The sequence below is a fragment of the Mixophyes fleayi genome, chromosome 1 (assembly GCF_038048845.1).
Source record: "Mixophyes fleayi isolate aMixFle1 chromosome 1, aMixFle1.hap1, whole genome shotgun sequence".
NCBI lineage: Eukaryota > Metazoa > Chordata > Amphibia > Anura > Limnodynastidae > Mixophyes > Mixophyes fleayi.
In genome coordinates, this window is record NC_134402.1 from 342,731,647 (window position 1) to 342,758,074 (window position 26,428).

General features: G+C 40.4%; 1 protein-coding gene across 4 annotated transcripts in view; it reads left to right on the top strand.

Moving 5' to 3' along the window:
* The window catches only part of TANGO2 (transport and golgi organization 2 homolog), a 156,817-nt gene that overhangs the window by 84,331 nt on the left and 46,058 nt on the right, over positions 1-26,428 (top strand). For all 4 annotated transcript variants that reach the window (XM_075216794.1, XM_075216768.1, XM_075216778.1 and 1 more), the window contains 3 exons: positions 7,572-7,660; positions 7,917-8,036; positions 25,106-25,220. In XM_075216794.1, the coding sequence (XP_075072895.1) occupies positions 7,572-7,660; positions 7,917-8,036; positions 25,106-25,220 (324 nt within the window). The remainder of the gene's footprint in view (positions 1-7,571; positions 7,661-7,916; positions 8,037-25,105; positions 25,221-26,428) is intronic.

Sequence of the window (26,428 nt, forward strand, 5' to 3'; positions counted from 1 at the left end):
TTTCGACCCATGATAGAACAGAAATGTGGACTCGACAATGTTAGTAATGAAGTCATGTTAACCCATTTTTAGATAATATAATTATGCAATGAAGTGTCCTATACACAAGAAAGAATCTTGTCTGGACTGTTATTAATAAATGTGAAGTTGCATTTTCAATATAAAATGTAATTAAATACAAACACATCCACATCTGTAATTTTCCCGTTTACAAATCAGAAGAGGATCTTTTTTCCTGCATTAGTCCAAATGGAAAAATGTCAATTGAGTAATGCGAATAGATAGCTGGTGCTCTAATGAATTAAATACTCAATTGAATGGGTCAATATAAGAGCAGCCAATCAGAGGTGGCTATAGGGTGCTGCAGATAGTCTTCATCATAATTTTGTATGGCCACCCCCCAGTACCCGCAAGATATACGTCTCCTAAAAGATGTATTGGGGGATGCATCCATGACTAATTATGTTGCAATAATGTTATTACTGAGCCTATGCTTGCTCAACTGTGCCCACCCACGTTCCGCCTTTCTAGTGTAAGGGGATGCAAATCAATGGTACACAAAATTGTAGATATGGACTTCTGCATTTTTTGTGCACATGCGCAGTACAGATATGCGTATTATGGGGGGGCGTAAAGGCAAATGTATAATTGTAAATGAACTCCATAATGTGCAAAAGTGGAAAGTATAGACAAAATCACTTCATGAGTTTATAAAAAGCTGAATTTGTAATGTCAGGTATCTGAAGTTCTTCCAAGATGTGGAAAACTGAATATATTTTTTTAATTTAGTAATGTACTCAAACAAACCAACAATAATTATAGCTTTAGTTTTTCATTTAGGTGAATTTAAAATGCTTGTTAATACATCAGTTTGTTCCTTCATTATATAAACTCTTTGTCCAAGAACTATAATGCAATTCGGGCTTTCTTTTCTACTAAATAAATCATGTTTTATTTTCAGTGTCCTGAAAAGAACAAAGTTGGTGATAATATTCCATGGAATAAGAAAAATAAACCTTAATTGAGATTAAGCCCATAACGTATTAAGGATAACACAAGTCAGGTCAATGGTTTCGGTAGTTCATTATTTACAGCTAAATGGAGCTTCATGCAGAATGGGTTTCTTATAATTACTTTTGGAATAATGGGGAATAGCAGATAAGGGAAAATTATCTGATAACAAGCGAATCTTTTCAATGATTAAAAAAGAAAAAGAAATAGCTGAGGAACATGAACCGTTGCATAAATCGCTTAATTTGCTGTTTAGTCACTTGTGTTTTCTGCATGCATTGTCTGTCAGTCTCACATTTCACCTATTAGCTATTAGGAGATTAGCAATGGCTGGGATTTTACAGCACTGTAGCAAATCAGTTTCTAGTTTGTGTGGACGGTTTGGACTTCAGTGGGACATTTTCACGTTTGAAGAAACCTAAAAAATGTACTTTGATAATGTTAAAATCAATGGGCATCAAAGTACAACCATCACTAAATCAGTGGAGGGAGCCATTTGGTATGTGATCTAGGATGCCTAATGGAGCACCCCATACTTAAGATAGGTTGATCCAGATTTATAATGTATTCAGAGCAGATAAAACACCAATGCTGTTTTAAATCTGGCATGCACCATGAATGCCCTAAATGTTATGACTCGTAAAGCAACATTTTTATTTAGATCTGGGCCTGCGCTATATTGTTAGATTTCTGGAGGCAAATTTCTGAAGTCATACTTAAAGATGGATTGTTTCATCTCATTGGGTCATAATGAGTACCTTTTATGTTGAAACCTTGTTTCATTGAAGATCAATGTGTTGGGTCTCTTAAGTCACCTGAAAATACACACAAAAGGTTAGATTCTGTTATACATCCCTCCTCCGCCATATACCATTAGCCTAAGAACACATTGTGGCATTGTCGTACACTTTGTGACTAGGGTCTGACTGATATGCCACTATGATATCACCCTGTTCTCCTAAACACCCTTCACTCCATTGACCTTTGTGACACAGTCCTTTCCCGGTTCACTTCCTACCTATCTATCGAACCGCTCATTTAGTGTTTCACCTCTGGCACATCCTCCCCTCCACTCCCACTATCTGTGGGAATGGAGGGGAGAACAGAAGGCTCTGTTCTTGGTCCTTTACTTTTTTCCATTGTACACCTCTTCTCTTGGGACACTAATTCGCTCATTCAGCCTCCAATACAACCTTTATGCCGATGACGCCTAAATCTATATCTCTACCCCTGACCTGTCTCCTTCTTTACTTTCTCATGTAACCAACTGTCTTTCAGCTGTCTCCACATAGATGTCCCAACGCTACCTGAAGCTCAACATGCCCAAAGCAACTTATTATCTTCCCTCCTGCCAGAGTGACCACCTGCCCTCAAATCTCCCTTACGGTCAATAACACCACAGTTTCTTCAGTCTCCCAAGCCCGCTGCCTTGGTGTCACTCTTGACTCCGCCCTCTGCTTTATTCCTCACATCCAGACTCTCCCACTCCTGTCCACTCCACCTTAAAAACATTGCTAGAATACGTCCTTTTCTTACTCAACATGCTACCAAAACTATTATCCATTCTCTCATCATCCCGTCTTAACTATTGCAATCTCCTGCTATCTGGCATTCCTGACACCCATATATACACACTTCAATCCATCCTAAATGCTGCTGCAAGACTGATCTTCCTCTCTCACTGCTCCACATCTGCTGCACCAGTTTGGAAATCCCTACACTGGCTCCCTGTGTACAAAGCCCTCAACAACAACACCCCTGCATACATCTCAAATCTCATATCAAAATACTCTCCCTCCCGCCCGCTTAGAATCTACCTGTGACCTGCGCCTTGTCTCATCTCTGATAAATACCTCTCACTCCCGCCTACAAGATTTCTCTCATGCTGCTCCCCACTTATGGAATTCCCTACCACGCTCAATTAGAATTTCCCACAGCCTTCAAATCTTTAAATGCTCTTTGAAAACCTTTCTCTTTTTTTAGAGGTATCCTTATCCTCGATAACACTATTCACATTAATGCACCCTCACAACTATCCCAATCTCCACTCTGAGCCACGCTCGCTCCTCTTGTTTCAGCTGTGCCCTCTTTCCTTTAGAATGCAAGCTCGCTAATGACCAGAGTTCTCCATGTCCTTTGTTTTCATGTCTCCATTATTTTTGTCTGCCTTGTCTGTTCTTGTTTTACGTATGTCCTGTTTTATGTATGTCCTTGTCTTCCCTACTATACGGCACTGCGGAGCACTGTGGTGCCTTATAAATCTACGATAATATTAATAATAATGCGACTTGCAACTAATGCTTGTTACATTCACTGGGATCCCTAAACATAAGGCTGCTCTATATGTTCAGTTGTCAGGTTCTGCTATTCTTTTAGATTATTTCATGTTATTTTCTTGTCCTCATATTTTGATAATTAATGGGTAAACTCTGCTATGTATTTTATAACATAAATTACAATATAGTAAATTCCTGTTTATATGTGCACTTTTCTGCCAATAAGTAGTTGTTTGTTTTTCTTTATTATTATTTTTTTTTTATTAAGCTGTTTAAACAAAGTCCTAGAATATAATTTAAGTGGACCTAATTAACATTTTCTTGATCACATGGTAGCCAGGCGCTTCCCAGTTATGCTGGTGCCTGTGCGGATGTGTGTGTACCCTGTCCCATTTCTGGTGGCACTGTCTGAAACAAACTCCCTTCTGAACCTCTATCCACCCTCTCATCTTCAATGTCATTTAAGTTTCCCTTCCTGTCTCTCTCTCCTATTCCTTACTTCCTCGCTCTATTCCTGAACACACGCAAAAAATCATTACACATATTCTCAGTGCCGTAAAGTGCCAGATTGATTTTTTGGGGAAAATCCCAGAGCCACCCTCCCTTCCCTCTATTATCAATCGCATATGGAAGGCTTACCACATGGAATACATCACGTGCACCCTCCGCAACATCCACGTCCAATTTAACTGTGTATGGAGCCCCTAGACTGAGTTCCATGGGGCCCCCTCCCCTTGCATTCTAAGGCCCTTAGCTCTCCATCACTTCCTCGGACTGCCTTAAGCTGTCAGTTTACCTACCTAGTCTACCTTGCGATTTGTGACTTCCCTACCTCTCTTCTCCTCTCCTCCCCTTCTCTACCTTCTCTCTTTTTTTCACTCTTCCACTTTGAAAATTTGCTTTGTGTTATCTTGTGTGCAGTATTTGACACCCAGTATTTTTTTTGACTGCTTATTATGTACATCTCTCTTCCAATTTCCTTGTTTGTAAAACCCAATAAAACTGTTCATTCAAACAAAAAAAAAATAGTAAAGCATGGTCTTTTGCTTTGTTATATTTTATTGTATTGTCACCTTTATGTTTTATTGAAATTCTCGCAGTACATATATAAGGTAAAATAGTAAGAAAAGCAAAGGAAGAATTACCTGAATTGCTTGCATATAATATACAAATACTGGATGTGGTTGCCAATTATATTTCATGCCATATCAGACTGGCTTTACACTTATTTGAGGGGAAAAATATCAGGCCAGTATTCACATTTTTTTGAGCAGTTAGCACATAGGGTAAAATGTGGGCAGGATCAGATTTTGCACCAGTGCCCTTAAAATGTTTGCTAGGCCACCCAGAGAAAGCAGTTTAACTATCTCCTCTTCTACCCCTAATAACAAATGACACATTATAAATCCCTGTGACCAACGTTCATGATACCATCCCATAAGAAAATGCATTTATCATACACCGTCACATGCCAACTTCATATACTGGTACAAGGGTTTTCATATGGTATATTGGCATAAGGTTGTGCAATATACTTTATATACTGTATAGATTGGTTTTGGAGCTGTTTATAGAATACTGATGACCTATGACCCCCCTCTTGATTATCTGCTCAGTGACATTGGTTTGTGGTCTCCAGACAGCAGCAGGGTTATACTGTAATTCTCTCTTTTTTTTTTTTCTTTTTATGTGGTATACTAATGTAAATATATGACCCTGTGGACCTTTTGTGTCGCCTTATAAATAAAAGCTAATAATAAATATATTCTTCCATGGCTTCATATAAAATAAGTGCCCATGGCTCCCAGATCTTAGTTGTAAATAGTGTTATTGTTATGCAGAGTGAATTTTTAAATTATATCTGTGTATCTGGATGCGTGTGCTTTCCCATGCTGTATACCACCACATTGTGAGACAGAATTATCTGAGAGTATCAGCCTCATATTTATCCTGCTATTCTCTGCATACTGCATTGCTGCAATCCACTGAGCGAAGCATCCGTCGCATCCGTTAAATCATTCATCCTCTTCTAAGGCTCTTTGAACATCCTTTTTATCTCTGCTCATTGCTGGCACCCTGGTCTTGCCTAACAGGAGGTCAGGTTTTTGCTGGTGTTCAAACAAATGCTAGAGCTGACTCCTTTATCAATTCGGCAGGAGACAGATAAAGTACATCCTGTGTAAGCCTGACAATCACAAGAGTTTCCAGTTTGCAGCTTCAAAAGCTAGAAATTAGCAGATTATATCATGGATCAAAATGTATTACCCCTTTTCAGAGGTAGGCTAGGCTGGAATGATTGTATCCATCGAAAATAATGCATTATATTTTGAGAAGTTTTGACATCAAGTTATGTAAGTCCCTACTTGTGTACATTGGGCTTCGTTTTCCATTTTTTTAAAAAAGCTGATCCTTCAAACCTAGCCTATCTGTTTTTCCCAATAAAGCTTTACAAAGCATAAAACACTGTTATGTAATGCAGTTATTAGTGATTATATTGCTTTTGAATACCTGTGGCATTAGTTCCCAAGAGAAAACATCAGTCTTGCATAACATCATCGTCATCAGCGCTTTACAATTGGGAACAAACAGTAATAAAACAATACTGGATAATACATACAGAGAGGTAAGAGGGTTCTGCTCCCAAGCTTACAGTCTATGGGACCCGTGGAAAGTATGCAGAAGTATAATGGCATGTGTGCATATCTTCTACATAGTGAATCACGCCCTGTGTAGTATCGTAAGCTTCTGTGCATTGAAGGGTTACTTTACATAAATAAGTAAATCATTTTCTATTCCGTTGGTCTGTTGAGGCACCTGCTTCTATATTACTTGTATTGCAATCAGCATGCTTGTGTTCCTATTTTTGTCTCTTGAAATGTTGGAAACTATAATTCCAATGTTTATATTTATCATACATTTACATAGCCCCAGCATAGTGGACATCATTCTTCACCCGTAGCATAAATAACAGTAACTTCGAATGCATGAAATAAAATATAAGCTGTGGAAAGTGTACAAGGGGTAGGCAGGGCAAATTTAACAAGAAACATTTCTGTAAATTATTGCTTAATTGTTTTCTCCCAAAACTGCAATGGATCAATTTGCTGTAAGTGTAGAGCGTTCATTGGTTCTTTTACTAGCATGCACATACTATTTACAAGTGTGTGTTATAATACAGACTACAGTATAACAGAATGTTGCATAGGGGAAACAATAATATGTGTCTCATCAGACTCCATGAAGCTCTGAATTCCAACATGTCTCACATGGGTACATTCATATGTTTTAAGACAAGGTAATAAAAGGAAAGTGTATTTTAAAAACGTGGCTTCAGATTTATTCTGATGCGGATAATGAAAATGCAATAAAACGTAACTTCTCGCAAGGCTGCAGCTTGAACATCTGTAAGCCAAGCTCACTTGTGGCCCAACATCATCACCATTTATTTATATAGCGCCACTAATTTCACAGCGCTGTACCGAGAACTCACTCACATCAGTCTCTGCCCCATTGGGGCTTGCAGTCTAAATTCCCTAACACAAACAAACACACAGACTAGGGTCAATTTGAAAGCATCCAATTAACCTACCAGTATATTTTTGGAATGTGGGAGGAAATCGGAGCACCCGAAGGAAACCCACGCAAACACGGGGAGAACATACAAACTCCTCACAGATAAGGCCATGGTCAGGAATTGAACTCATGACCCCAGTGCTGTAAGGCAGAAATGCTAACCACTTAACCACCGTGCTGGCCCATAACTGAATGTGAAAGTATTCTAGACCATGATGGAGTGAGTTCTGTTCTGTTTACAATGTTGTAAAATAACTTAATTTCTTAAGAACAGAGTGCTCTATAGGAAGGAATACGAATACCTAAAGAGAATGTAGCTCCTCTCTGCCTCACTGCACCATGGCCCACAGCTCGCTAGTTCCATCTCTGATAGCTGCTATCAAGAAAAATAATTTTCATTGTAAATGTAAAAACTTTAATATAGGCCTATATATTTCTGATTCCGGCTTCTGAATAAGTACAGTTCAACAGTGTACACACTGTTGAACTGAATATAAAACCAACCTAAACATGAGGAGCATTCAAGTAGCTCTAGTGAATGAGTAAACATGCACATTACATTTTATAATCTGTGGCTCCAAAATGATAATTTAGAGATATAGCTACATTGTAAAGAATATATAGGTATAATTATTGTTTAATATATTTTACATGAAAATAAAAATATAACATTTTGTTACTTGTTGACATGTGATTCCTTTTGTGTTGCAGGCTCGTCCTAGCAGCCAATCGTGATGAATTCTATCACCGACCTTCCAAGCCAGCTGATTTCTGGGGAAGCAATAATGACATCCTTAGTGGTTCGTATGTTTCCAGCAAGGACAGACCTATTTGTATCACATTGGCACACTGTGCTTGAGTCATCATCGTACAAATACATAACTACTTATCTTCCTTCCATCTTCTCAGGCTTTTAACCAGTTGAAATTGTGATTGTAAGGGCTGGCATTTCTGTGGTAGTAAATTCTTTCAGATGCTTACTAGTTAAATTTAGATTTTTTTTGGGGGGAAAGGGGTTCACAGTGATCTGTAGTCCTGACCTAATTCTCATTACAGGTTTGGACTTGGAAGCAGGAAAAGAAGGAGGAACTTGGTTGGGGATAACTAAAAGAGGAAAGTTTGCAGCTCTTACAAACTATTTGCAGCCTAAAATAGATGTGAATGCCAAGGGCAGAGGTAAGGACTCCTCGGTTATAAAATATTTATTTTTGGTACTGTAACCAAAACTAACTTTATAAGATATGTCATCGATACAACAGAATTCTGACCCTTCGCATTGGAAAATTATGGTACAGATGACATCAGATTTACGGTGATGGTTGTCCCACGGAAATATGACATGTCAACGAGCACAGAATTCTCAGCTGTGCAGCAAAAACCTTCAGTGAAAGAACTGCTCACATACAGGGAGACTTGGATGCCCAATTGCTTTTTGAATACATAGGACCAGCGATCGCTGTGCCCCATATGTTACAATAAGAGTTTGTAGTCAATAAAATCCCAGAGATGTGATCACCTGGGCTTACTCCAGTCGGAAGCGGCCGTAGGTCTTGTAAGATCTAGACCATTTTTCCCACTGTAGCCTTAATGTTACACAGGCAGAGTGGCAGGGTCAATGTTCAATTTGGCCACAAATTGGATGAATTATTTTTGTTTGGCAGCCAGATCACTTCCAACTTCTCTGTGGCCTATTAGAGCAGTTAAAATAAACATGACCGATAGTTGCTAAATATCGCTGCTGATATCAGCTTTGCAACAATTCTGTCTTATCGAAGATTATGGAATCGTATATTAACCCACCTAGGTTTTTACAATCATTTTTTAAACAAAACACAGTTTGCTTTGGTTTTTTAAAAGCCCACGTTTGTAGACCACCCATCCGAAAAGTACATATATTTGGTATCATTTAAAACATAAGCTGGATAATAAAAATTAGATGTATGTTTTATGGGTTGGCTTATTTTTTTATTTTTTTAAATAGTCAAGGGAAGAATTATGTAAAGATCTGGGAACCTTGATTTTTCCCATCTAATGCAATGAAATTAAAAAGACTTTAACGATAACTTATTAGAAGTTAAAAGTTTGGTACACTGAAAGAACATGTTGTGTAGACATAGCATATGACTATATATATGTTTTTTACTATATATATTTTTAACTATATTACTCTTCTAAAAGGGATTCAACATAGACTTTTTTTTGTTTTGTTTTCTGCAGTATGTACACGAAACTTAGAGCTCTCTAGTATGCCCAGGACCCACACATTTCAGTACAATGTTGTTTTAAAAAACTTGATGGTATGCAGTCTGCCACCCTGTGGTGGCCTTACAGTGTTAAAAAGGCTGTTTGCTTCACCCAGACCAGATACTGGGTAAGATGTAGGTAAAAAAAAATTAAATTTATTTTAAGTTTTAGGTCATTCGTGTAGAAGTGCCGCAACTAAATCTGAAATTTACAACTTGATCACTTTATTGCTTTTAGTCTAGGCAGGAAGTTTAGGATGTCATTTGCATAGCACTGATTAAAGCCATACAATCTAATAAGATGTCCAAGAGAGCGCATATATGGGAAATATCTCGGTCAGCAAATTATAGTCTACACATAGACTTGGAGAACACCTTTTAGGAAAGCTAGAAAAAGGTTTTTAAAGTGAAAAATATTATGAATTCATGTCTTTCTATTTTCATTCATTTACAAAGGGAAAATAAAAATATAGTTGGTGGATGTGTTTAAGAAAAGGAATCAAATTGGATGCTGCAGACTTTGATGCGAGAGGGTGTAATGCTAAGTCAGTTGAGAGGAGTGGTTCAGAAACACTTGCCTACGTACCAGAAGAAAAGGCGCAGATTAAAAAGTTAACATTAAAGGTTCAAGCAGGATGAGGATGGATGAAAAACAAAAAACTGTCTGTGGATACCATGTCACCATGTTAATAAAGTATTTGGCAAAGGATCCTGGAAAGTGTATTGAGTTGAGAGAGGCATTGTGGAGGTGCGCATTTAGTATGGACAGACTGAAAATGCCGGTTTTAAAGCGGCAATACTAGGACCCCACGCCTGTATAATGTAATACAGGCGTGGGTTCCGGGTATTGCCGCTTTAAAACCGGCATTTTCAGTCTGTCCATACTAAGTGAGGTAATTTCATACTGTAGGTGTTTAAGCCATTGGAATTGGACACTGGACGGTGATTTCAAGCTCCGGGAAAAACTGCATGTCTCACATATGGTAAGTAGTCATTTTAGTACTGTAGGGTTATAGCCATCGTTATTCCCATGTCGTTTACAACGTTGTCTGGATTGACAGTGCCGTTTTAACGTACCCCAACCATGAAAATATTGCAAGAAGTTAAGCATTAAACAGTACATAAGAAATAATAGGCAAGGTGTGTAACAAACAAGTGTTGTACAGAACATGCAAGAGGCACGATACAAGGACGATCTAACGGCACAATGTTTTAAAAATCATTCTATTTCCATCTGTGAACATAACAAATTCTACATGTGCTACATGCAATGTTAAAAAACGCCACTTGGCACTATAGTGTTGTGACATAATAAAAAATTAGTCTACAAATTAACTTGACTCCACCTGCTGGTTGCTAACAATAGCATACTTTAAAATTTGTCAACTCTTATAAAGGGCTGAGCTGGTCTGATTTATTCCTGAGTGCTAATTAAAAAAATAATGTGCTACTAGGCAGCTTAGATGGAAAATTGAACACGTTTTCCTGGGTAGACATGCAAACTAGCATACGTATCTTAATAACCAATGTAAAAACGTGCAGCACTGAGCTAGTGGATGTGTTCTTATTTATATTCAGAGCATCTCCGACACAGAACTCGGGAATGAGCTCCAGGCTGAAATGATGGATTCATTAAATACATCAGTTGATTAAGGCATTGTACACCTACAAATAGGTTTAAGACCTTCTTTCACCTTCACTCCAATTATTATCTAATATATATAAGCCTAGCGGCGTGTGTTAGTCTGTGTGTGGAAAAAAACAAACAAGCTGCAGCGCCACCTGCTGGGCGGAGTTATACACTGACATACTAAATTCTTAGCATTATTTAATATATAAAAGTAAAAGCCTAGCGGCGTGTGTTAGTCTGTGTGTGGAAAAAAACAAACAAGCTGCAGCGCCACCTGCTGGATAGAGTTATACACTGACCTACTAAATTCTTAGTGTGTGTGGGAAAAAAAATCAAAAAGGGCTGAAATTTGGTAGGGCTCAAACTCATTTTCGTGAGGTAATTTTACCTCATGAACACACATGTGTAGCGGCGTGTGTTAGTGTGTGTGTGTGTGTGCGTGTGGATAAAACTATTTTCTCAGAAAGGGCTCATCCAATTGACCTGAAATTTGGTATACTGACATTATTTGACAAAAAAATTAGAATAGTGAAGTCAGTTAACTTCCATCATCCTCCCTTCCCCCCGTGGAAGGGGTAGTAAAGGCTAAATTTACGAGTTGAGGGGTCAAACTCATTTTCGTGAGGTAATTTTACCTCATGAACACACATTAAAAAGGGCGCTTGCGTAGGGAAGTAACGCTCTTCCCCCGAGGAGGCCTGGGCTAGGCCCAAATGCATGACAAGAACCTTTTTAAGACCTTAAGTAGCTTGATTTGACTAGAATGCATGAGTATCATGCACGGGTTAACTTGTACAATATATATTTGGGCATTGACTTAACATACGTATGTACAGTTGTCCATACATACATAATGATAGCAAATATATAAAATAACAACCAGCATAGAGAATAAGACAAATTGTCCATGTTTACAGACACTGATAATTATATACAGTAAATTAGTACTAGTTTTGTATTGGAATATTTAGACAAAAGAAATATTTGTAGAGAAAAAAATGCAGGTACAAAGCTTTAAAAACTTGGGCTCATGTACCCTTCCACTCGTGTTTTGGGTTTTTTCTGTGTTTTTTTTATTACATTACAATTGCCTTAACATTGTATTTTTTTCCAGCCATGTTCTCATGTGTCTCTCACAATAACATATATTTTTAGAACTTTACCTGATTCCACTGTAATTCAATTTGCTTGCAAAAACATCTCTCTCCGTACTGGCTATTTTTCTTATTTTGGTAGCTAATTACTTGGCTCCCATCCACCTATGCACACTGCTGCTTCTCCACAGATCGCATCCATTTTGCTTTGTAAACCAATCTCCCTTAGCAGGAATCTAGGCCGACTTACCCAATCGAGGCACATGATATATCCAGAGCTGCTGTTTTGCAAATCATAAATGGCCGTTAATAAAGGAGGACGTTAGGGCTGGGTTTCATTCTCACCACAATGACTGCAGGTGATTAGATTGGCAAAACTGCCAAGGCCCAGTGCAAATTTATCTTTGGTGTCAAACACCTATCTTGTGCATGTGTGCCTCGATTTGTGCAAAATGTGTAGGTTTGTGGAACAAAAAACTGCAAGATGGTGATCGTTGCTGGGAAGCTAGGATTTTCACTTTAGGAGGAGTTGGGTGGAGAAAAGATAATTCTTATTTTGCACACAAATGTAATAGGTAAATTAGCGTGATTATTAAAATGCAATAAAGGGGTTGGAGTGTGCATCTTTAGGGGCTTTCCGAAAGTGAGTAAAGCCATTTTGTATCCACTCAGCACTGTCTGAGATTGGTTCTTATCCTATCTTAAACCGTAAATTGGTTAGCACTTCTGCCTCACAGCACTGGGGTCATGAGTTCCCGAATTCCCGACCATGGCCTTTTCTGTGTGGAGTTTGTATGTTTTCCTCAAGTTTGCGTGGGTTTCCTCCCACACTCCAAAAACATACTAGTAGGTTAATTGGCTGTTATCAAATTGACCGTAGTCTCGCTCTCTCTCTCTGTCTGAGTGTGTGTGTTAGGAAATTTAGACTGTAAGCTCAAATGGGGCAGGGACTGATGTGAGTGAGTTCTCTGTACAGTGCTGCGGAATTAGTGGTGCTATATAAATAAATGGTGAGGATGATGATTAATATTTGAAGAAAAAAAATGGTAATGTTTTATTAAATGAAACCTGCAGTTATGTAGTATTAGGACTTAGATGTCGCCTCACTACCTGTCCATTAGCCTGGTTGCACATCTTGTTTGCTGAGGTGTCTCCAAAGACCGAAAGTAGATGTTTACATCGACATGTACTGTTCATAGCCGTTAAGCCTGCTAGTGCAGAAACAAACCTATTGTACTTTTGTGCTTTTTAAATGAGGCTCAGTGACTGAATTCTAGCCAGACCTCATAAACTAAAACGGAATCGTAAGGACCTTTATGAGTTGCTAGACTTAACGAAAAATACCAAATTGAGGTTTTAAATTATTAGATTTATTAAGATAGCAAAAGCCTTGATACGGACATAAAGGTGATGTGGGTTCTTTACATGTAAATTGTCCAAATCACAAAAAAAAACAAAAACGACAAATGTGAGAGTATAGTTGTGCAGTCATTTGCTAACTGCACTAACATTAAGCAGACTATATTTACAACCCAATTTAATGCGTTGCATTAGTAAAATATGCTGAACATCTTAGCAGCAATCCCACTTAGCTTTTTTTTTTTTTGGGGGGGGGGGGGTAATATATATTTCTTTTCATTCATAGCTGCAGATTACAAAAATTACAATTGTACAAAAGTTGTAAGGCACAAGCAGCATCTTGTAAACAGGTTCTAGTACAGGATCATTAACCACATATGGCCTGTGGGCTCAGCCTTCAAGGACTAAAAGTAGAAAACCCTAATATAATATATGAAATATCACTAAAGAGAAAGTCAACCAATAGGTTTTTAGGTTCTAACAATTTGGTCCAACAAGGAAAAGAGGGTGGTGGTGGTAGAGCAAATTGTTAAAGGACTATACTGCATAATTTAGGAATTCAACAGAATGTCAGATGTTCACTGACCCTATCTTTTGGTTTTGTATCTGGGTTAACTCCGTGTTTTGGTTTGGGTTTTGGCAAAACCGCCCTTGCGTGTTTTGGTTTTGGATCCCTAGTTTTTTCAAAAATCTCTATTTATTTTGCTAAAATCACTAATTTCAAGTAATTTGTAGTCAATTTTGACCACAGGTCACAATGTTATTTTCATACACTTTCAAACAAAGATTGAGCAGTTCTTGCCAGTGATAAGAAGAAGGCCATTGTCATGCCTGGGCATAAGACCAAAAAATCCACCTTTTTATGTGTGAAATTATTTTTACAGAAATCCTAACAGTTGTCTAGCCATTTGTAGCATTGTAAAGCCACAGTCAGTAGAGTTAGGGACATTAACCATCTAGGAACCTCATCCATGTTGCGCCATTTGAAGCGAGTTCATGGAAAGCTTTTGTGAAAATTAGAAACTTATGCTAAAAAATAACAACAAGCAGTCCAGCATCAGCTATTTCCCTTTTCTCAGCTAGATCCCAGCACCTGCAATCTACACCCCCCAACAACTTCATCATCAATAGCCTCACAAGTGATCAGAGTTAGTGCTGCATTTCTAAGACGAAATGACTCCTCCCCTATCCAGGACTCCTCAGAAGAATCCTTGAGCGTGTTAAACCTGTTTGAAAAACTAAGGGATGTCATTGCAACATGGCTTATCCTGCTTGGATTCTCCTGAGGATATGTGATTTCTGTTAACGCCACCAATGTTGTTGGAGCATTACAGTGGGGGGAATTCCATCACATTCCCTGTTTTGCTCACACAATCAACTTAGTGGTACAGAACTTTTTAAAAAATTTAAATAACATGCAGGAGACATTTTCAGGATTCTACAACAGCATGTAGGAGAATGCAGCAGCTGCAAGAAGAATAGAATTTAGGGGGAATGTACTTTAGTCCAGCGCAGTGGAGAATACTTTCCGTGTTGTGCAAGGTGCTGAAATCACTCTAAGTAGTCACCTGTGAAGAGAGTGTAGACACTGTTAGCTTGAGTCAAGTGATTCCCCTAATTAGACTTTTTGAAAAGCAGCAAGAGAAATTGAAGGAGGAAATGAAACCATGCAAATCCGCTAATTATGTTGGTCTTGTAGATTAAGTACTTTATTTGCTTCGCCAGTATCCAAGAGTTATCAACATCTTGAAATCGGATCATTAAATTTTGGCAACTGACCCAGATCTCTAGAGATGCAATGAGCTCCTGGTCAGCAAGCTTACTGCTTAAGTGGTACATGACACAATGACGTCTCCTCCTTCAGTTTCTCTGAAAAGTGCTGCTAGGAAAAAACTTAGCTTTCCCAAGACACCCAGTGGTGATGCAGATGAGTCTGCACTAGGGATGAGCGCGCTCGGATTTCTGAAATCCGAGCCCACCCGAACGTTGCGGATCCGAGTCGGATCCGAGACAGATCCGGGTATTGGCGCCAAATTCAAAAGTGAAACTGAGGCTCTGACTCATAATCCCGTTGTCGGATCTCGCGATACTCGGATCCTATAAATTCCCCGCTAGTCGCCGCCATCTTCACTCGGGCATTGATCAGGGTAGAGGGAGGGTGTGTTAGGTGGTCCTCTGTGCTGTTTAGTTCTGTGCTGTTTAGTTCTGTGCTGTTTAGTTCTGTGCTGTTTAGTTCTGTGCTGTTTAGTGCTGTGCTGTGCTGTGCTGTGCTGTGCTGTGCTGTGCTGTGTTCTGCAGTATCAGTCCAGTGGTGCTGTGTGCTGTGCTCTGTCCTTCTGAGGTCAGTGGTGCTGCTGGGTCCTGTGCTGTGTCCTGTTCAGTCCAGTGGTGCTGTGTCCTGTGCTCTGTGCTTCTAAGGGCATAGTTATTTCCCCAATATTCCCCTGTGTTTAAAAAAATAAAAAAAAGTTTTTTTAAAAAATACCAAAAACTACTTTAATATTTTTAAATTACCACAAAATTTTCACAACCAATCCTGCAGTATAAGCCCATTGGTACTGCAATATTACCAAGTTCACACATTCAGCAGTAAAAGTCCAGTGGTACTGCAATATTACAAAGTTTACACATTCTGCAGTATCAGTCCAGTGGTGCTGTGTCCTGTGCTCTGTCCTGCTGAGTTCCGTAGTGCTGCTGTGCCGTGTCCTGTTCAGTCCAGTGGTGCTGTGTCCTGTGCTCTGTGCTTCTAAGGGCATAGTTATTTCCCCATTATTCCCAAGTTTTTAAAAAATAAAAAAAAAGTAAAAAAAATAAAAAATTTTAAAAAAAAAATAAATATAATAATTATAACCAAATTTGCAAAACCAATCCAGCATTATAAGTCCATTGGTACTGCAATATTACCAAGTTCACACATTCTGCAGTATCAGTCCAGTGGTGCTGTGTCCTGTGCTCTGTCCTGCTGAGTTCCGTAGTGCTGCTGGGTCCTGTGCCGTGTCCTGTTCAGTCCAGTGGTGCTGTGTCCTGTGCTCTGTGCTTCTAAGGGCATAGTTATTTCCCCACTATTCCCAAGTTTTTTAAAAATAAAAAAAAAAGTAAAAAAAAATAAAAAATTAAAAAAAAAAAAAATATATAATAATTATAACCAAATTTGCAAAACCAATCCAGCAGTATAAGTCCATTGGTACTGCAATATTACCAAGTTCACACATTCTGCAGTATCTTGTGCTACATATAATGGAGACCAAAAATTTGGAGGATAAAGTAGGGAAAGATCAAGACCCACTTCCTCCTAATGCTGAAGCTGCTGCCACTAGTCATGACATAGACGATGAAATGCCATCAACGTCGTCTTCCAAGCCCGATGCCCAATCTCGTAGTACCGGGCATGTAAAATCCAAAAAGCCCAAGTTAAGAAAAAGTAGCAAAAAGAGAAACTTAAAATCATCTGAGGAGAAACGTAAAGTTGCCAATATGCCATTTACGACACGGAGTGGCAAGGAACGGCTTAGGCCCTGGCCCGTGTTCATGACTAGTGGTTCAGCTTCACCCACGGATCTTAGCCCTCCTCCTCCTCCCCCCCCCTACAAAAAATTGAAGAGAGTTATGCTGTCAGCAACAAAACAGCAAACAACTCTGCCTTCTAAAGAGAAATTATCACAAATCCCCAAGGCGAGTCCAAGGGTGTTGGTGGTTGTCAAGCCTGACCTTCCCATCACTGTACGGGAAGAGGTGGCTCGGGAGGAGGCTATTGATGATGTAGCTGGCGCTGTGGAGGAACTTGATGATGAGGATGGTGATGTGGTTATTGTAAATGAGGCACCAGGGGGGGAAACAGCTGATGTCCATGGGATGAAAAAGCCCATCGTCATGCCTGGTCAGAAGACCAAAAAATGCACCTCTTCGGTCTGGAGTTATTTTTATCCAAATCCAGACAACCAATGTATGGCAATATGTAGCTTATGTAAAGCTCAAATAAGCAGGGGTAAGGATCTTGCCCACCTAGGAACATCCTCCCTTATACGTCACCTGAATAACCTTCATAGTTCAGTGGTTAGTTCAGGAACTGGGGCTAGGACCCTCATCGGTACAGGGACACCTAAATCCCGTGGTCCCGTTGGATACACACCAGCAACACCCTCCTCGTCAACTTCCTCCACAATCTCCATCAGATTCAGTCCTGCAGCCCAAGTCACCAGCCAGACTGAGTCCTCCTCAATACGGGATTCATCCGAGGAATCCTGCAGCGGTACGCCTACTACTGCCACTGCTGCTGTTGCTGCTGTTAGTCGGTCATCTTCCCAGAGGGGAAGTCGTAAGACCGCTAAGTCTTTCACCAAACAATTGACCGTCCAACAGTCGTTTGCCATGACCACCAAATACGATAGTAGTCACCCTATTGCAAAGCGTATAACTGCGGCTGTAACTGCAATGTTGGTGTTAGACGTGCGCCCGGTGTCCGCCATCAGTGGAGTGGGATTTAGAGGGTTGATGGAGGTATTGTGTCCCCGGTACCAAATCCCCTCGAGATTCCACTTCACTAGGCAGGCGATACCAAAAATGTACAGAGAAGTACGATCAAGTGTCCTCAGTGCTCTTAAAAATGCGGTTGTACCCACTGTCCACTTAACCACGGACATGTGGACAAGTGGTTCTGGGCAAACGAAGGACTATATGACTGTGACAGCCCACTGGGTAGATGCATCCCCTTCCGCAGCAACAGCAACAGCTGCATCAGTAGCAGCATCTACAAAATGGCTGCTCATGCAAAGGCAGGCAACATTGTGCATTACAGGCTTTAATAAGAGGCACAACGCTGACAACATATTAGAGAAAATGAGGGAAATTATCTCCCAGTGGCTTACCCCACTTAGACTCTCATGGGGATTTGTGGTGTCAGACAATGCCAGTAACATTGTGCGGGCATTAAATATGGGCAATTTCCAGCACGTCCCATGTTTTGCCCACACCATTAATTTGGTGGTGCAGCATTACCTCAAGAGTGACAGGGGTGTGCAGGAGATGCTTGCGGTGGCCCGCAAAATTGCTGGACACTTTCGGCATTCAGCCAGTGCCTACCGCAGACTAGAGGCACATCAAAAAAGCTTGAACCTGCCCTGCCATCACCTCAAACAAGAGGTTGTGACGCGCTGGAACTCCACCCTCTATATGCTGCAGAGGATGGAGGAGCAGCAAAAGGCCATTCAGGCCTACACAGCCACCTACGACATAGGCAAAGGAGTGGGGATGCGCCTGAGTCAAGCGCAGTGGAGACTGATTTCCGTGTTGTGCAAGGTTCTGCAGCCATTTGAACTTGCCACACGAGAAGTCAGTTCCGACACTGCCAGCTTGAGTCAGGTCATTCCCCTGATCAGGCTGTTGCAGAAGCAGCTGGAGAAAGTGAGGGAGGAGCTGGTAAGCCATTGCGATTACAGCAAGCATGTAGCTCTTGTGGATGTAGCCCTTCGTACGCTTTGCCAGGATCCGAGGGTGGTCACTCTTTTAAAGTCAGAGGAATACATTCTGGCCACCGTGCTCGATCCTCGGTTTAAAGCGTATGTTGTGTCTCTGTTTCCGGCGGACACAAATCTACAGCGGTGCAAAGACCTGCTGGTCAGGAGATTGTCCTCTGAAGAGGACCGTGACATGCCAACAGCTCCACCCTCATTTTCTTCCACATCTATGGCTGCGAGGAAAAAGCTCAGTTTTCCCAAAAGAGGCACTGGCGGGGATGCTGATAACATCTGGTCCGGACTGAAGGACCTGCCAACCATTGCAGACATGTCTACTCTCGCTGCATTGGATGCTGTGACAATAGAAAAAATTGTGGATGATTACTTTGCTGACACCATCCAAGTAGACATGTCAGACATTCCATATTGTTACTGGCAGGAAAAAAAGGCAGTTTGGAAGCCCCTGTACAAACTGGCTCTATTTTACCTGAGTTGTCCCCCCTCCAGTGTGTACTCGGAAAGAGTTTTTAGTGCAGCGGGGAACCTGGTCAGTGAGCGGCGAAGGAGGTTGCTTCCTCACAACGTTGAAAAAATGATGTTTATAAAAATGAATAATCAATTCCTCAATGAAGTACAGCACTGCCCTCCAGATACTACAGAGGGACCTGTGGTTGTGGAGTCCAGCGGGGACGAATTGATAATGTGTGATGAGGAGGAAGTACACACTGTAGGGGGAGAGGAATTAGAGGTTGAGGATGAGGACGACATCTTGCCTCAGTAGAGCCTGTTTAGTCTGTACAGGGAGAGATGAATAGCTTTTTTGGTGTGGGGGCCCAAACAAACCAATCATTTCAGCCACAGTTGTTTGGTAGGCCCTGTCGCTGAAATGATTGGTTTGTTAAAGTGTGCATGTCCTATTTCAACAACAGACCTCTCAACTGCAGCTCATCCCTCCTCTGCGGGGATAATGTCTCCTGTGCTCTGACACGTCACTCTGTGTACTCTCAGCCTCAGGATCTGACACTACAGCTACCATGCCTCTTGTAGCAGCCCTCACTCCAGGGCCTCTTCCATGTGCAGTGTCCCCCTCTCTCTTGGGTTCACTATAGTGGCATGGAGTTCTCCCCCTCATCCAGGGCACACATTCCTTGCCCTGGCTCAGTCACCACGCTCAGACTTCCAGGCAATGCTGGGGGAGCCTGGGAGCTTCCACCCCAGGTCCCCAGCTACAACTCTCCTCTCCTGTGTCTTCTCTCTCTTTCTGACACTTTAAAGATCGTGCCTTTAAATGAAAAAGTCAGTCTTCATTGCACGACTATGTGCAAGTGCAACAGGGACATTTTTTTGGGTTTACAAAGTCAAACAATAACACTACGACCCTGTCTGTCTGGGGTCTGTCAATGACGAATTGTCTGGAGCATGTTTTGAGGAGGTATTGTGGCCCCGGTATCAAATTGGGTACCGGGGCCACCCCACTATGCAGTCCAGATACTTGTTTTGGTGGAATTCCGATACGTGGAGGGTTTTTAAATTATATTGTGGCCTCGGTACCAAATTGTGTACCGGGGCCACCACACTACGCAGTCAAGATACTTGTTTGGTGGAATTCAGACCAGTTGAGGGTTTTATTATTATATTGTGTGGACCACTCTATCTATACCACACTACAACTCTATACCACTCTATTTCCTACTTTAATTCTATTTAATTCTATTTCCTACTTTAATTCTATTACTAATTAATTACCATAAAGAGGAACAAAAAAAACCAATTTTACCAAAAGTATAATATGACTTAGACTTACAAACACTACACTTGAAAGATCGTGCCTTTAAATGAAAAAGTCAGTCTTCATTGCACGACTATGTGCAAGTGCAACAGGGACATTTTTTTGGGTTTACAAAGTCAAACAATAACACTACGACCCTGTCTGTCTGGGGTCTGTCAATGACGAATTGTCTGGAGCATGTTTTGAGGAGGTATTGTGGCCCCGGTATCAAATTGGGTACCGGGGCCACCCCACTACGCAGTCCAGATACTTGTTTGGTGGAATTCTGACACGTGGAGGGTGTATTTATTTTATTGTGGCCCCGGTATCAAATTGGGTACCGGGGCCACCCCACTACGCAGTCCAGATAGATAGATGCGTATCATAGATAAAGTACATTCAGTGGTGTGGGGCAAATTGAAAAATATTCAAAATGCACTGACATTATCAAAAACAAGAGGTTGTCACACGCTAAAACTCCAACATGTATATGATGGAGAGGATGGAGGAGCAGCCGTATGTGTAGTGTAATGCAGACCTGTTGAAGGTTTTTTATATATTTTATTGTGGTGCCCAGTGCCCACTCCTCTAGGCAGTCCAGGTACATTTATTGGTGCGATTCATAAAAGTTCAGGGTTTTTAATATATCTTGTGGTGACCCACTCCTCTACGCAGTCCAGGTACATTTATTGGTGCGATTCATAAAAGTTCAGGGTTTTTAATATATTGTGGTGACCCACTCCTCTACGCAGTCCAGGTACATTTATTGGTGCGAATCAAACAAGTTGATGGTTTTCTTATTATATATATTGTGGTGACCCACTCCTCTACGCAGTCCAGGTACATTTATTGGTGCGAATCATAAAAGTTCAGGGTTTTTAATATATCTTGTGGTGACCCACTCCTCTACGCAGTCCAGGTACATTTATTGGTGCGATTCATAAAAGTTCAGGGTTTTTAATATATTGTGGTGACCCACTCCTCTACGCAGTCCAGGTACATTTATTGGTGCGAATCAAACAAGTTGATGGTTTTCTTATTATATATATTGTGGTGACCCACTCCTCTACGCAGTCCAGGTACATTTATTGGTGCGATTCATAAAAGTTCAGGGTTTTTAATATATTGTGGTGACCCACTCCTCTACGCAGTCCAGGTACATTTATTGGTGCGAATCAAACAAGTTGATGGTTTTCTTATTATATATATTGTGGTGACCCACTCCTCTACGCAGTCCAGGTACATTTATTGGTGCGATTCATAAAAGTTCAGGGTTTTTAATATATTGTGGTGACCCACTCCTCTACGCAGTCCAGGTACAATTATTGGTGCGAATCATAAAAGTTCAGGGTTTTTAATATATTGTGGTGACCCACTCCTCTACGCAGTCCAGGTACATTTATTGGTGCGAATCAAACAAGTTGATGGTTTTCTTATTATATATATTGTGGTGACCCACTCCTCTACGCAGTCCAGGTACATTTATTGGTGCGATTCATAAAAGTTCAGGGTTTTTAATATATTGTGGTGACCCACTCCTCTACGCAGTCCAGGTACATTTATTGGTGCGAATCAAACAAGTTGATGGTTTTCTTATTATATATATTGTGGTGACCCACTCCTCTACGCAGTCCAGGTACATTTATTGGTGCGATTCATAAAAGTTCAGGGTTTTTAATATATTGTGGTGACCCACTCCTCTACGCAGTCCAGGTACATTTATTGGTGCGAATCAAACAAGTTGATGGTTTTCTTATTATATATATTGTGGTGACCCACTCCTCTACGCAGTCCAGGTACATTTATTGGTGCGAATCATAAAAGTTCAGGGTTTTTAATATATCTTGTGGTGACCCACTCCTCTACGCAGTCCAGGTACATTTATTGGTGCGATTCATAAAAGTTCAGGGTTTTTAATATATTGTGGTGACCCACTCCTCTACGCAGTCCAGGTACATTTATTGGTGCGAATCATAAAAGTTCAGGGTTTTTAATAGATATTGTGGTGACCCACTCCTCTACGCAGTCCAGGTACAATTATTGGTGCGAATCATAAAAGTTCAGGGTTTTTAAGATATTGTGGTGACCCACTCCTCTACGCAGTCCAGGTACAATTATTGGTGCGAATCATAAAAGTTCAGGGTTTTTAAGATATTGTGGTGACCCACTCCTCTACGCAGTCCAGGTACAATTATTGGTGCGAATCATAAAAGTTCAGGGTTTTTAAGATATTGTGGTGACCCACTCCTCTACGCAGTCCAGGTACAATTATTGGTGCGAATCATAAAAGTTCAGGGTTTTTAAGATATTGTGGTGACCCACTCCTCTACGCAGTCCAGGTACAATTATTGGTGCGAATCATAAAAGTTCAGGGTTTTTAATATATATTGTGGTGACCCACTCCTCTACGCAGTCCAGAAAGATACCTTTTTGCAACGTTTTGGACTAATAACTATATTGTGAGGTGTTCAGAATACACTGTAAATTAGTGGAAATGCTTGTTATTGAATGTTATTGAGGTTAATAATAGCCTAGGAGTGAAAATAAGCCCAAAAACTTGATTTTTAAACTTTTTATGTTTTTTTCAAAAAAAATCCGAATCCAATACCTTAAATCCGAACCGAGACCTTTCGTCAAGTGTTTTGCGAGACAAATCCGAACCTCAAAAATAACGAAAATCCGGATCCAAAACACAAAACACGAGACCTCAAAAGTCGCCGGTGCACATCCCTAGTCTGCACAGCATTTTGACATTTGGTCTGGTCTAAAAGACTTGCCCAAAAATCGTGGCAGCTCTTCCGTAAATGAACTACAAATTCCATGAGGAAGGCCATTACCGGCAATTACATCAAAGTACACAGACTTCTGTGATGGTGGATTCCAGAGTGGATCAATTAGTATTGTTTGAGGATGATGTACACACTGATGAGGGTGAATATGATGACAGTGTAGATTGCAGGTGCTGAGATCTAGCTGAGAGAAGGGAGCTAGCTTATGTTGGTATGCTTGGTAATATTTTGGGTAGAATGGCATGATGGCAATTTTATGTTTTTTTCCAGTAAACTTTCGCCTTTATTAGAGAGGTGGTTTTTTTTAAGGTACAAGGTTTTATTTACATTTTTGTTTCTCGGATTAGACAATGCCACCCCTCCTGTTTCTGTATGAGCTATGGCACAGTAGAATGTCACTGGAGACTTTTAAGAACACTGACAGCCCTATTATTACAATTTCTGTTTCAGCACTGAACCCTGCTACCTCTCCGGTTTCTTAGTGAGCTATAGTACAGTAAAATGTAACTGCAGATTTAGAAGACCAAGCCTGCCAGCCCTATTATTTCTATTTCAGCAATGACCATAAGCAGTGGAGCAATGGAGCTCTCCTGAATGTCTATGAGACTTTGAAGAACACTGCTACCCCTTCTCATTCATTTCTACCTATGACTCTGCCCAATTGCACTAGAGACTGCCAAGAACTGTGCTACCCCGTGTCCCTCTTTGAAATGACACTGGATCGCCTTGGAGGGCGATACTTATAGAATCTAAACCTTGAGAGATCCGATGACGTGACGGTTTGCCTCATTTTCAATTCCAAGGGCGCTTGAAAGTACTGAGCCGGCTTGGCTCGACTTAGTGCTTGGATCTGCTATGTTCCGCTGTGTTCAGTTCTCGGGGAACCGAGCCTGAGCATTTCTCTTAATAGTCCTTGGAGCAGTCAGAAGGTATCTAGGGAGACCTTTTTGTTATTGCTGAAAACTGAACTCCACATAACAGTGCCACTTCTGCTTGGTTGGGCATTGTCTGCCTGGTCATCTTTTAATATACATGAAAAATTGTGTTCCAGAATGATTTGGTCCTTGAACATCTCCCTCAGATGTGTGGACATTGATGTTAAAGACCAATAAAAAAGCTGTTTTCTATTCGATAGAGGGAGGTACAGCTCATTCTAATGTAAAGTTGATTTGGATTTTTAGATCTTCGATAGCCACTTACTAAACCTTTACAGGACATGCTTGAAGTGTCACAAAATGGCAAACATATAAGCAGTGTACTGTGTGTGAATACAGTGGATGGATTTAAAATTCTCACTTCATGGGATCAGGCGAAGCAAAGCGATCATATTTGTTATTGCTGTTAAATTTTTTCGTAACAGTATTTTTATTTAAAGACACTGCAAACAAGGACATGTCCGGTATGTAAACTTGTAAATAGCATAGATTTTCAAACCGTTCACACTATTTTGTATTTGTTCTATATCATCTCAATTTATGGAATGTTTTATATTGTGAATTGGGAAGGGTAGGGAAACAAAAATAAAGTAAAATGTAAAAGTGTGGGGAGGGAGAACTTTATGGATATAGTGAGTGGTTAGAAAGTGGCGCTTGGTCTGAAGTATAATGTAGTACCAGTGAAATACAAGGAGAGTGTCCTAATGTATTAGTTTTAGGAATTACAGTTTTTAAACATGAAATTGCTAAAAGTTCCAAATTTGTGAGAACATGAGGTAGCTCATAGATGTGTTTTGTCAGTAAGGTTTATTTTAAACAGATTCATTTGGAATTGTATTTTTGTATTCTGTATTTGAAAGTTGTGACAAGGAGACCTGGCTATACCATTTGTACAGTTTTGTTTGGGTATGTTTTATTTATGTTGTGCTATGCATTTTTTATCCAATTTCTTCTTGTTTTTGTGATTTCCACAGGTGCCTTGGTATCCAACTTTTTGACATCTGATCTTGACAGTTCTTCGTACCTAAAGAAGATATCGGCTGAGGGACATCTTTACAATGCTTTTAACCTGGTTGCAGCAGATTTTAAGTAAGCCCAAATAATCATGTTCATACAAATGTATGTATTTGTAATGTTTTATTTCATAGAAAGATATTTTTATTGTGATTTTAAGTGACTATATAGAAAAATGGTTGTTTGCTGAGACAGGACCCCCCCCCCCCCTCCACACACACACAAAACAGAATACCTCTATATCTTAGAGATCGTTACTATTTTGCTACCTCTCAGTATTTCTCACTTTCTTGCTCGCTTGACCCCGAGGCCATTATGACTTTGTTGGGGTCTCCTTCAGTGTAACATGGTCCAGAACCTGACTGTTCTATATCTTACTGTAATATAGGTCATTGTATATATGTAGCTGGAGTTGCGGTACTATAGGCCACTTACCTCCACCTACCCTGGCCAACAGATGCCAGTTCAACACTGGTCCCCTTCTCCACTGCATTTGTTGCTGCATTGAAAACAACCACTGCAGATCTGCAGCTCTCCCTTAGTGCCTCATAGAGCCTGCCTTGTTACCTGAACCATAGCTGACTGCATATGCCTGCACAGCAGATTCCTGGTTTATTAGCAGGGCACTGTCTGGAGGCACTTACAGTATTAGCAGATCTCCACAAATATGTCCAAAATCTAGTATCCAGCTCCAAGAGCCTTTGTATGCAGAGCCCTATTTGATGACATGTCTAATATGTAGAGCGCTATCGGGGGCCAAGTGCAGGTACTTGCCCTTTCCAGCTCTATCTCTCTTTATCCGTTGAAGCACTTTCTCCTGGCAGGAATTGTGTTGCTGTTTCCTGTTCTGCACTGAACAGACAGCTGAAATTCAGTATAGTACAGGAACCAGCACAGATAAGCACTAGTGACAAAATTATATGTTCAGGAGCACAGAACAAAAAATGCGTAATGATTGAAAAGCAGTAGAAATAGTAGGAGCTTCCTTTAGCTTTTGGCCCAGGGCAATTACCAAGTTGCTTACCCTGCTTTTGTGTAGAACCTAACTTGTATTCATAATACATAATTCAAAATGACCTAATACCGCTATTCATCTACAGTCACCAGCATTCCCTCTGTTATTTTTGGTCGATTTGGGCTAGGATGTCATTTTAATTTAGTGTCGTGTAATTAACACTCACAACATGCATGGTCAGTCTTCTCTGTAAAGGACAGTGAAGAAGGTGAAGACATCCTCACAAGGGATGAGGAAGGTTGCAAGGACAATATGAGCAAGCAAAGAA